This window comes from Notechis scutatus, chromosome 9 (genome assembly GCF_049901735.1).
Source record: "Notechis scutatus isolate UNSWTSFEM ecotype Mainland chromosome 9, rNotScu1.2, whole genome shotgun sequence".
NCBI classification, from domain to species: domain Eukaryota; kingdom Metazoa; phylum Chordata; class Lepidosauria; order Squamata; family Elapidae; genus Notechis; species Notechis scutatus.
The window spans coordinates 22,093,220-22,105,320 of record NC_142017.1 but is presented as its reverse complement, the minus strand read 5'-3'; the positions used below and the strand labels follow the sequence as shown (position 1 = coordinate 22,105,320).

General features: G+C 46.8%; 1 protein-coding gene across 9 annotated transcripts in view; it reads right to left on the bottom strand.

Moving 5' to 3' along the window:
- KCTD15 (potassium channel tetramerization domain containing 15) overlaps window positions 1-12,101 on the bottom strand; it is a 70,080-nt gene that overhangs the window by 18,302 nt on the left and 39,677 nt on the right. For all 9 annotated transcript variants that reach the window (XM_087971798.1, XM_026680150.2, XM_026680151.2 and 6 more), the window contains exon 4: window positions 770-1,075. In XM_087971798.1, coding sequence (XP_087827924.1) covers window positions 770-1,075 — 306 coding nt within the window. The remainder of the gene's footprint in view (window positions 1-769; window positions 1,076-12,101) is intronic.

Sequence of the window (12,101 nt, the reverse complement as noted above, 5' to 3'; positions counted from 1 at the left end):
TTTTCTTCTTTTGTACGGTCTAGTAGTTTGATGGAGTTTTTTTTTCCCCCTTTTCTTCCCCCTCCTCCTTCCTAGGGGCAACGGAGAAGGGAAAAAAAGAAGGCTGCTGCAGGGTATGCGATGATGAAAAAAAATTAGCATTTGTTATGAGATCAGCGTGGTGCTAACATATACAAAATCTAAATCTATTTTTTTTTCCTCCTGCTTGAACTTGGGAGGGGAAAGAAGAAGAGAGAAGGAAAAGGAGAGGGGTGGAAAAAACCCTGAACCGTGCATGAGCTCACCATAAACCAGGGGCGTCAAACTTGGATCCCTTTGAGGGCCGCATCAGGGTTGTGTTTGACCTCAGGGGGGCGGAGGGGGCGTGGCCAGGGTGGGCGTGGCCAGTTTGACATCACTCGTCAAGGCTCTGTTTTCAGCCATGATGGCCTCCTGCATCCCTCTGCCAGTGAAAACAGGGCTTGGGAAGGCCCTCCCGAGCTCCACTTTCGCTGGCAGAGGGATGCAGGAGGCCATCGTGGCTGAAAACAGGGCCTGGGAGGGCCACACATGGCCCGCCCGAGCTCCACTTCAGCGCTGGCCAGTCCTTCGCTGTTTCCAGGGCGGGCCAGATCGAAGCACCCTGCTGGCCAGATCCATCCCGCGGGCCTTGAGTTTGACACCCCCTGCCATAAACCATGTTGCCGGTTGGGCACTGGATGGAGGGACACCAAAGCAGAGTGGATTCTTCTGCCAAGAAAAAAAGAGGAAGGTGGAAAGGCAGCAATACCTGCACCGAATTCAGCCGGCAGTACCCGTTCAAGGGAAAGCGGATGACGTGGGTGGGGTCCTGGTTCCAGCCAGCATTCACCGAGTTGCACATCACATCCCCCGTCTCTGGGAAGATCTCCTCGATCAGCGCCTTCTCCCCGCTCAATGCGATCCGCTCACCGAGATCCGGCGTCACTCTCACCACCAAGCAGTCACAGGGCTGGAAATGTTTCTGTTGCTCTTTCTCCTGCTTCCATCGCTCCAGTTCTTTGATCATCGGCTGCAGCTGGTAATACTTGGCTTCTTCATATAAAAGACTGAAGTCCTTTTGAAAGAAGGGAGAGGGAGAGACTAGAAAAATCGACGGATCGTTCCCCTAACCCCTGCAAACAGAGACTTTAAAAAAAAAAAGGTTAATATTCCACTGATGCCAAAAGGAAACTGAGGCCATTATTTCCTTTTGGCTGGGTGACAGGAGGAGGAGTCAAAAAGTCAAGATGGCAGCCACAACCATGTGGCCAAACTCCTGGCCTGGAAGGAGCTGACCCAGTCCTGCCAACCCTCTTAGCTTGTGCGGATGCTCGCTCTGACTTCGCCAAGGTGTTGCAATTGCAGTGTATTTGCCTGCCTGCCTTTCGTTCCACTTGTGCATATAAGAACTATGCAATAAACTGAAGCCGCGTGGCACAACAACTGAAACAGCAATAGCCCTTACACTTATATACCGCATCAGTGCTTTACAGCCCTCTCTAAGCGGTTTACAGAGTCAGCATATTGCCCCCCCCCCAAAACAATCTGGGTCCTCGTTTTACTCACTTCGGAAGGCTGGAAGGCAGAGTCAACCTTGAGCCTGGTGAGAATCAAACTGCTGGCAGTCAGCAGAAGTAGGCTGCAGTACTGTATTCTAAACACTGCGCCACCACAATTCAAATAGAATATTTGCCAGAACTGACCTCCTGGGGCAGCTGTCCCCAACCTTGCCATATTTGCGGCCCAGTGGTATGTGTGTGTGTGTGTGTGTGTGTGTGTGTGTGTAAGGTGCACGCGCTCTCTGCTTACACAAATGGAGCTTCGCACACATGCCAAGGGCACTTGTACTCACGCGCAAAGCTCCACTCACGTGAGTGGCGGTCACTTGAGCAGAGTGTTCATGGATGGAACTTTGCACGCAAACACAAGCGCCTTTGCACAAGTGGAGCTTTGCATGCAAGGGCCCGCCACTCACGTGAGTGGAGCTTCACACATGCTCACAGTTGATGCTCATCGCTCACGCAACCTGGTTTTGAACTGGCTGCGGCCCGGTAGTTAGCTACTGACTGGGGGTTTGGGGGAGCCCCGTCCTAGAGCAGGGCTCTCCAACCGTGGCAACTTTAAGATTTGTGGACTTCAATTCCCAGAATTCCTCAGCCAGCAAAGCTGACTGAGAAGTTGAAGTCCACAAGTCTTAAAGTTGCCAAGGTTGGAGAGCCCTGCTCTAGAGCAGGGGTCCCCAACCACCGGGCCGCGGAACATTTCCTACCGGAAAGTCTTGTTTGACGAGAAAGTGCTTCTGGGTGAGCTTTTCCGGTTGGAAAGCGGCGTTTGGGTCCTGAAGGAATCCTCGCGCCTTAGTTTCATAGAAGGGGGGGGCTTTGAACGAAACTAAGGCGCAAGGATTCTTTCAGCACCCAAGGCAAGGTGAGCCGAGCGACTGTCCCGAAGCCGTCCTGAAGCAAAGCCCATCGACAAAGGTACAAAGGAAGAGTTGAAGGTGGCGGGGAGAAGTGGGGGATAGCTGGCTGGCCGGTCGCTCGGTTCGCCTTGCCTTGTCATGCGTGCTGATGCCGGTACCGGGCCGCGGATCATTTTGTGATGCTGGTACCGGGCCGTGGCACAAAAAAGGTTGGGGGCCACTGCTCTAGAGTACTTGTCCTAATTGTCAGCTATTTCAACAGTTGCATCTCATTCTCTAAAAATGTAACCCAGGAAAGAACTCCATACAGGCTAAATGACAGTCTAATTCATGGTCATCCCTACTTACCTAAAAATCTTCCATCAGTGCAAGCCAGTGAAACCATTTTGTCACTGATGGACATTCCTTGCAATCAAATAGGAAATTTTTTTGGATACTCAATCTAAATCTGAAACTCTATTGCACTGAACTCAGTGCAATATAATTTGGAATAAGTATTGTATAAAAAGGCTGGGGCTGAACATAAAAAGAGCTGTACGTAAATCGCCAAGCCTTTCTCTGTTTTCAAAGCAGAACTCAAGTTTAACCAAGCAGGTAAACACATTTTCCTGCATGCAGTGACCATCGCTCAGGTTGGAGAGGTTTTAATTTAGTTTTATTTATTTAATTTTATTTTTATTTGTCAATTGCTTACAAGATAATAGGTATAAGTAAAAACATAGTTATGAATGCATGGATACATATAAGAAAAATAAAAGAAACAATAGGACAGGGACAGTAGGCACTTTGGTGCGCTTATGCATGCCCCCTGCAGACCTCTTAGGAAAGGGGTGAGGGCAATAGTAGACAGTCTAAGATTAAAGTTTTGGGCGTTTGGGGAAGAAACCTCAGAGTCAGGTAGAGTATTCCAGACATTGACCACTCTGTTGCTGAAGTCGTATTTCCTATTTTCCCTGCTTTGGTGACCCTCTTCCTCGAAGCAACTCTGTGGTAGCTTGCCTCTGTAGCCTGCCGATTAGGCTGTAGCAAAGCAGTTCTCCCACCAGAAAGGGCCAATTGATCCTAACATCTCCTGTTGTGGCCCGCTGGTGGCTGACGGAACTGGCAGCAGAGTCGGACAGTAGTGAGGTTGGAGAGGAACCTGGGCCAGTCTTGGAGGCTGAGGAAGGCTCAGCATTAGAGGCAGGGATGGGGCCAGGGCAGTCTGGCAGTCATCAGCTCCCTTCAGATTCAGACAGCAGTGAGGCGAGGGAGTTTGTGGAACCGGCTCCCGGCCTGCGCATACACAGGGCTACCAGAAGACAATTGAGAAAGCAGGGTCAACTGAGAAGTAAGGCCACACCTAGGAGATGATTGGCCCATAGGACATAAAAGAGAAGCGAACAGGACATGAGTTTTTGCAGGAAGCAATTAGTTCGTCTGGTCGGTTCAAGCTTTGAAAAGTTCTGCTTGACTCTGTGTCGTGTTTGGCCTTGCCCTGCGCCTGGCAATTAGTTCTCTGGCAGCATTCCAAGTTGCGATAAGGCGGGTGTTTATAAACATTCCCCTGAAAGACGGTTTGGGAAGCCTGGCTGGCTGTGAATGGACGTAATTCACAGCCGTGGAAATAAAAGAGGAACTAAGATTGTGTTTGATGCTTTCTAAGGAAGCCTAGGTCAGAACATCGCCATCCAACAAGGAAAACCTCCTACAAAGGTTTCTTTCCTGGGCCCCAGTGACCCACAATGGGTGTCTTGGAGAATCAAGATGAACCAAGAAGACTTACTTCAGCTCAGACCAAAAATATTGGAAGGGCGGAAATTGCTTTGTCTAACTCCCCGCTTAGAAGCATCTTTAAAAAGCCCTCAAGAAGGAAGAGATAAAGATGTGGTGCCTACGTAACACTAAATGTTCGGAACAAAACATCAGAAATCTGCAGACCAAGACCTGGCTGGTTACCTCAAAGCCAAGGTCCAGATTTGCCTTCTGCACCTAAGACACACTCTAGGGCCAGGGGTGTCAAACTCAAGGCCCAGGGGCCAGATCTGGTCCACGGAGTGTTTAAATCTGGCCCAGGAAACAGCAAAGGACCGGCCCGCAGTGCCTCTGCCAGCAAAAAATGAAGCTCAGGGGGCCCTCCAGAGCTCTGTTTTCTCTGGCGGAGGGTTGCAGGAGGTCGTCACAGCCAAATACGGAGCTTGGGAGCCCGTTTTCGCTGGCAGAGCACTTGGGCTGCCCCAGGTGCACCCAACATGAATGATGTCGAGCTGGCCACACCCACTTTGACCATGACCCCCCCAGGTCAAACACAACCCTGATGCGGCCCACAATGAAATTGAGTTTGACACCCTACTCTAGGCACTTTCCTAAATTCCGCTGATGATGTTACTTAGCCTGGTAACGAAATGATCGGAATCCAACCCACAAGCTTGGAGAACGAACCTCCATCCTCCAACTATCCTAATTTTGGATATTTCTTCCTCGACCCACTCCTTAGGTGCTCCTATTGGTCTCCTTACTCCTGGGCTGCAATTTCCTTGCAGTCTCCCATGCACTTTAAGCTGTAGGCCATAGAAATCCAATCCCAGCCATGGAGCTACTACCTCTTCAGGGGTGGGATGCTACCCGTTCGGCCCAGTTCTATAGAACCGGTAGCTCCGAAAAGCAGCTGACACCGAATCCGTTCACCATTTGGCCCACCCGCCCGCCTGGGCTCTTGGCTGTCCTTTATTTCCTGCTTTTTCAGCCTCAGGTGCTTTGCGCGGCACAGCTGAGGTTGAAAAGGGAGGAAAGAAGAGGATTTTCAAAGGCTGCGCACCTGCGCACAGCGCTTGTCAGCTGTCCGGGTGGCACAGCTGATTATTTTTATTTGCAAATGATGCACACGCACGCAAAACGCACTCTCACCGAACCGGATCGAACACTGGCTGAATCCCACCCCTGCACCTTCCCTAATCGAAGCTGGACTGCAAATCGTTTAATTTCAGAGCACCTGAACAGTCTGAATGTCTGGTTTATGGGAAGGCACCTTCATGATGTACCTGTGGAGGGAGGCTGAAGTGAGGGGCAACAGCAGCAGGTTAACCCTGTCCCAAAGATCATACAAGAGAGAGAACTTACATCCCAGAATTTATTCATTAGTTATACACTATATTTCTTTATTTCCATAGGCTTATAGCCTCTTCAATTCCAAGTCACACTGATCTCCCTCCTTATTGTTGCAAGTACTAAGATGAATCGGCTTGTAAGGAAAACGTTCCCCCCCCACTCTCTTACGGAAATCTGGCAGGCAATTTGTAGATCTCTCCACCATGGGATATTGTTTAAGCAAAGCATTGCAAAACATAGCTCAAAGATCTGGCAGGCAGCCCTACAAGAACCTGAATGGCATCTGAGAGCCACACCTGGAGAAGACAGGAAGTCTCACCTTAATATTTGCAAAGAATATTAAGATCGGCCTGTTCTGCGCTGCCTGCTCCAATTCTTTGCCCTGCAGGTGTGTTGAGAGCAACTCCCAGACTTCCCAGCGAAGAGGGCCAAAAGGAAAGGGATGGATGGCTTCTGGTGTCCCGTTCTCAGGGTCCAAATGGCTCCAGGCCAGGGAGGGGAGGAGCGACCTTATTCCCAGCAGGGCAGCCAGGATTTACCAGAGGGCAACCTGTAAGCGCCTCCTCTAATTGTAGGCTTTGTTTTAAGATAACTTGACAACGTTCCAGTACATTTGGGTGGAGAACTATGCCAAATGATTTCTTTTCTTTTTTTTTCTTTTAAACAAACATACACAAAGAAAACATAAAACCATCTTCCAGTTACATTACAGTGTGTCGGTTGGTTACAAGTCTTTTGTGCTTCATCTCCATAGTCCTCACTTATAGTTTGTATAAATTCTCATATTATCCATCTAATATATATATATGTATATTATTATCATTGTTAATCATTTATTTGACTATTACTATTTTTCTGTTATTCAACATTTTAAATTAATTTCTATTGTAGCAATCATTACTTCATCATAAATCCATCCAATAATAATATATCCTTATGTTATATTCTCTATAGTTTTATTATCCTTATATTGTAAAATCCTCTAAGATATTTCATTTCCATATTTTTTTCTAACCATTGATAAACTAGATCCCATATCTTGTAATATTGTTTGTCTTCTTGTATTCTAATTTCAAATGTCAATTTGCTTGTTTCAGTACATTCCATTATTACCAAATGATTTCTTTTTGGGATTACTGGGCCCAACAGGGGAGAAATCTGCTAATATTCTCTTACGAGCTGGCAAGAAAATAAGAATTATTATTGTTTTATACCCCTGACAGATGGGTGTTTAAGGCTGAAATGCTTTCTGACCATTCTTCCCCTGCTTCCTTTAATGCAGCTTCCAAAGACTGTTGCCTATACAGGATGTTGAGAAGATTGTCAAAGGGAGGGGGCCCCAAACTTGGCAACTTTAAGACGTGTGGACTTCACATTCTCCGAATTCCCCAGCCAGCTTTGCTTTGCTGGCTGAGGAATTCTGGGAGTTGGTCCACACGTCTTAAAGTTGCCAAGGTTGGAGACCTCTGGTCAAAGGGATGGAGAGACAAACAGAACAAGAAAGTAGCTAAGCTCCTTCTCATCTATGCAGTTTTCTGAAAGAGACATTTTTAACATAGCATAAGGCCTCCTCTCTCTCTCTCTCTCTCTCCCTCCCCTCTCCTCCCTCTCCCTCTCTCTCTCTCTCTCCCTCCTCTCTCTCTCTCCCTCCCCCTCCCTCCCTCCCTCCTCTCTCTCTCTCTCTCTCTCTCTCTCTCTCTCTTCTCTCCCCCTCCCCCCTCCTCTCTCTCTCTCTCTTCCGATGTCCTGAGGTAGCTCTTCTGAGAGCTCAATGTCTCGTGGGCCGCCTGGAAAACCAACGCTGATTCCTGAGCATCCCATCCTTCAGTGCAATTTCATTGTCTTGCTCAAGAGGAAGCCGTTTAGCCCAAATCACAAGGGAACACCCAGGAAACACTTGAAAGGCAGAAGTGGAATTGCATTCTCAGGCTGGCTGCACCCGGGAAGCTGCCAATCTGATATGGCTCATCTGATAGGAGGAGGTTTTACTCCCGTTTTTATACAGTTGACTCAGGGCAGGATGTAGGGAGTCCAAATGAACAAGAAAGCGCTGACCATGTTTTTTCAAGGTGCTGGAAAACAAGATAAGCCCCTCTGGTATTCATTGCCAAGGGGAAAGGGCTAAATAAAATACAAGCTCTGGCCAACTGCTAACACAGTTCCACAGAGGAATTATGGAGTCTGTCATCTGCACCTCTATAACTGTCTAGTTTGGTTCTGGCAACCCAACAAGACAGACAAAAACTTCAGAGACTAATTAGGGCTGCAGAAAAAACAGTGGCTACCAACCTGCCTCCCATCGAGGACCTGCATACTGCACGAGTCAAAAAGAGGGCTGTGAAACTATCTACAGATCTCTCACATCCTGGACATAAGCTGTTTCAACTCCTTCCCTCAAAACGACGCTATAGAGCACTGCACACCAGAACAACTGAACACAAGGACAGTTTCCCCCCGAAAACCATCACTCTGCTAAACAAATAATTCCCTCAACACTGTTCAACTATTCACAAAGTGTGCATTACTATTACTGTTAATCTTCTCATCGCTCCTTATCACCCATCCCCTCCCACTTGTGATTGTAGGACTGTAACTTTGTCGCTTGTATCCTTAGGATTTATATTGACTGTTTCCTGGTATGATTTGATTGTTGATTGTACCCTATGACTATCATTAAGTGTTGTACGTTATGATTCTTGATTCTTAACGAATGTACCTTTTCTTTATGTATACCGAGAGTATTTACACCAAGACAAATTCCTTGTGTGCCCAATCACACTTGGCCAATCAAGTATTCTATTCTATTCATGGAGGAATCCCTCAAGGAAAGGCAGATGGATTACTCTCCAGCAATATTAATAACAATACCTTGTTCTACTCTTAAAGGATCAAAACTCTGAATCTAACAAGTCTCACTGTTGCCACCACCACCATCTCCTCCAAGCTGGTGCCCTCAACTATGCCTGGGCTACATCTCTCAAGCTAGCACAGCCAAAGCACAGGAGGTTGGGGAAGGCTGGCTACAAAAGTGGGCCTAATTTCAGCCCTCGGAGCTGCATGACAGGGCAAGGGGTGGAAACGGAAGTTCTGAAGATCTGAGCAACCCTCATGACTCCAATGCAGGGATCCCCAAACTTGAGCAACTTTAAGACTTGTGGACTTCAACTCCCAGAATTCTAGGAGGTGAAGTCCACGAGTCTTAAAGTTGCCATGTCTGGAGACCTCTGCCCCAATGGGTTCTCCACCTCCGCTACAGCCTGCTCTTGAGGAAGCCTCCTTCTCACCATTGCAAAGACAGTTTCCATGTGCCTGTGACTTCTATAAAAAGCTGCAGCTGCTAACTCAAAGTCCTTCTGTTGCTTGCTGCGATGTGCTGTGGAGTTAAGTGGAGGATCCAGCCAAGGCAGAGAGCACTTTGAGCCTTGCCTTATTAGAAACTGGAACAGTAGTTAATATGCACTGTAAACACACCAGCCAGATGTGATAATAGAGCACTGCTAGCTAGGAACATGGAGGCAGGACTGCCTTCATTGCTCACCACTCCCTTAGTCTGAAAACAGCATTGCACAGAGACAGAACTCTTAAGAGCACACATCCAAAATGAGCCCTGGTAGAACCGGTGGAAAAACTTCTGGAATAAGAGGTGTGAGGACTGACACCCCACTTTATATTTTGCATTGTTCTATCCCATAGCAAAGATAAAAAATACCAGCAGAGTGGTTTTATGGATAGCACTTTCTTTTGTTTATTCCCATTGTCTGGATCAGTCTCTAAATCCATCTAAAGCAAAACAGTCCCAGAAACTAGCCTTGAGTTGGGCTTGGATAAGCTTCACAAGAGACGTCCTCTCCAAAACTTGAAGGAACAGTTTGGCCCATCTGTTTATACATCCTTGGAAGTTATCTTCTCCACTCCCTCTTGTTCCTTCCTCCAACCAGGCAATTCAGATTTAGACACAGGCTGGTAACTTCATGGAGAGAATGTGGGAGCTTTTAAATGCTGAAGACTCCATAAACTGCACGTTGTGCTTTGCCGGCAGCAGGTGTGGACGGCTGAGGTCTCGGAGAGCGAGGACTCCAATGAGGGGCCTGCGTGTGATGCAGGGATGGGGCCAGGACCATCGGGGAGTGGAGCGCTGCCTTTGGAGATTGTGGAGGCTGGCAGCAGTGATGAGGAGTTCCCTGAGGAGCCTGTGCTCAGTGGGCGTGTGTGCAGGGCTGCTTGAAAGAAAGAGCAGCTGCAGCAGCACGGGCGACTCGGGAATAAGACTGTAAGGTAATGGCCCCTCCCTTAAGAGATAAAAGCCAGCTGAGAAACCGGAGTTCTTTGCAGGAAACAAAGAAGTTTTTGCACTCAAGTCTTGTGGACATTTGGAATATCTTGGTTGGTGTTTGGAGACTCTTTGTGTTTGAAATATTTCTTAGTAACTTTATCTAGTGTTCCTGGCAGCCTTGCACAACCTTGGCAAGACTTGTTCTTATCAGAGACAATTAGTTGGAAACAGCCTTTTAACCGGGAAGGAACGGAATTCATCAAGAATCATTAAAAGGTTTTGCTGTTACCTCTGTTTCGTGTTTGTTTCCTTGGAACAAGGTTTGGGTCAGAACACTGCATTGATGAGAAGTCCTATCACCCTATAACCCCAAAGACGAGGCCAAAGCATGAAGCCTTTTCAGACACATTACTGGAAAATGGCCCTGGCATTGGGTTGCCTGACAAAGCTATAATGGCTCTTCCACCAACTCCATGCACTGAACAGAGCCCTGGACCTGGCTTGACTCCACGGAGAGAGATTTGCCTTAAGGTACATGAAGCTCATTGTCTGAAACTTAGGAGCTTCTGAGAGTTGGTTTCAGGATCTTTGTCTTTCCTCAAAAGCTGACCCCTGATTTCCAATTCCACGTAAGGGCCAAAAAATCAAATTGATCTCCATAACTATATCAATGAAGATCCTTCTTCTTTTGTGTGTATGTCAGAGAAGGGTAGAGAAAAATAATTTTAAAAATGAACAATGTCTAGAGCAATTGACAAAATCACAAGAAGGAATTATACTAATATTAATATTAATAATCATGAACTCTGAAACAAATCCTTTTGTTGAGTAAGATGATTTATCCTCCAATGGAAGATTCTTCCCCATTCAAATGACCGAATGCCTTTTTCGATCAGACAGCTCTTAGCATGGATTCCAGTAAGGCAACTCTGAAGAACAGGACAACTGGTGGTAGGAACAGCTTGAGAAATATATCCTGCAACACTGCATGTTGAACAGAATCCAGTTTGATTGTATTTCAGCTAATCAACAAATCCATCCTGGGGTCCACACGGCAATACTATTTTCCAAGCCACTTTGAAAACAAGGAAGACTTTCTGGAAGGCAAGAAAATGCCAAGGAGCCCAAATCCGATCAACATACAGTAATTTTCAAACCTCAAAAGGATCTATTGGTAATGTTGCTTTGATTAACAGAAATGCTGAAGCACTTCAGTCCTGGCAGTTGGATGCAAATACACTGATGGCCCATATAGCCAGCACAAATATTTCTGAGATGCTGCATTTTGTTCGCAGTGTCGCTTAAAAGGGACAGCATCCGCAAATCCTTGGGCATTTGTTTCAATGACTCTTGCTGAGTTGCATGAAACGTTCCAAAAGGAACCATACAATTCATTTTCCTCTGTAAGAACTGCCATAATCTTAACAGATTAACAGAATTGGAAGGGACCTTGTCATCTAGTCCAGCCCCCCCGCCCAAGCAGGAGACCCTACACCATTTCTGACAAATGACAGTCCAGTCTCTTTTTGAAAGCCTCCAGTGATGATGTAGCTTCTGAAGGCAACTTCTGTTCCATGGGTTGACTGTTCTCACTGTTAGGAAATTCCTCCTTATTTCCAGGTTGAATCTCCCCTTGATCAGTTTCCATCCATTATTCCTTCTCTGGCCTTTGGGTGCTTTAGAAAATAGCTTGACTCCTCCTCTCCCTGGTAGCCCCTCAGATACTGGAAGGCTGCTCTCCCGTCTCCCCTGGTCCTTCTCTTCCCTAGACTAGCCAGGCCCAGTTCCTGCAACCGTTCGTCGTATGTTTTAGGCTCCATTCCCCTAATCATCCTGGTTGCTCTTCTCTGCACTCTTTCTAGAAGTCTCAACATATTTTTTATATTGTGGTGGCCAAAACTGTTTGCAGTATTCTAGGTGTGGTCCTACTAAGGCTTACTAAACCTTGTTAACAACTGTGTCTTGGATGCTTACCTTCTTTCTTAGGTATCTGAAATCATAATAGCAAAAGGAACATGAAAGTGGAACAGAGGTTGGTCACCTCCCAAGACTGCTGAGAAGTCTAGAGAGAGAGGTTGGTCACTCATAACCTACTGCTCCATGCTGAAAAAGTCCAGCACCTGCATTTCCCTCCCTGCCGTTTTGATATATGTGACACTCCCTATTTCTTCAAACCTCAGAACAAAACCCGAAAAAGCACATTTCTCCTGACCAGCCAACACACAAAACTAAAGACATTTATAGTTTCTGGCATAATTTGGCTCAGGGATTCCTCATCAAAGATTTCTATTTCCCAAGTGGAATAAAGGCTCATATCCT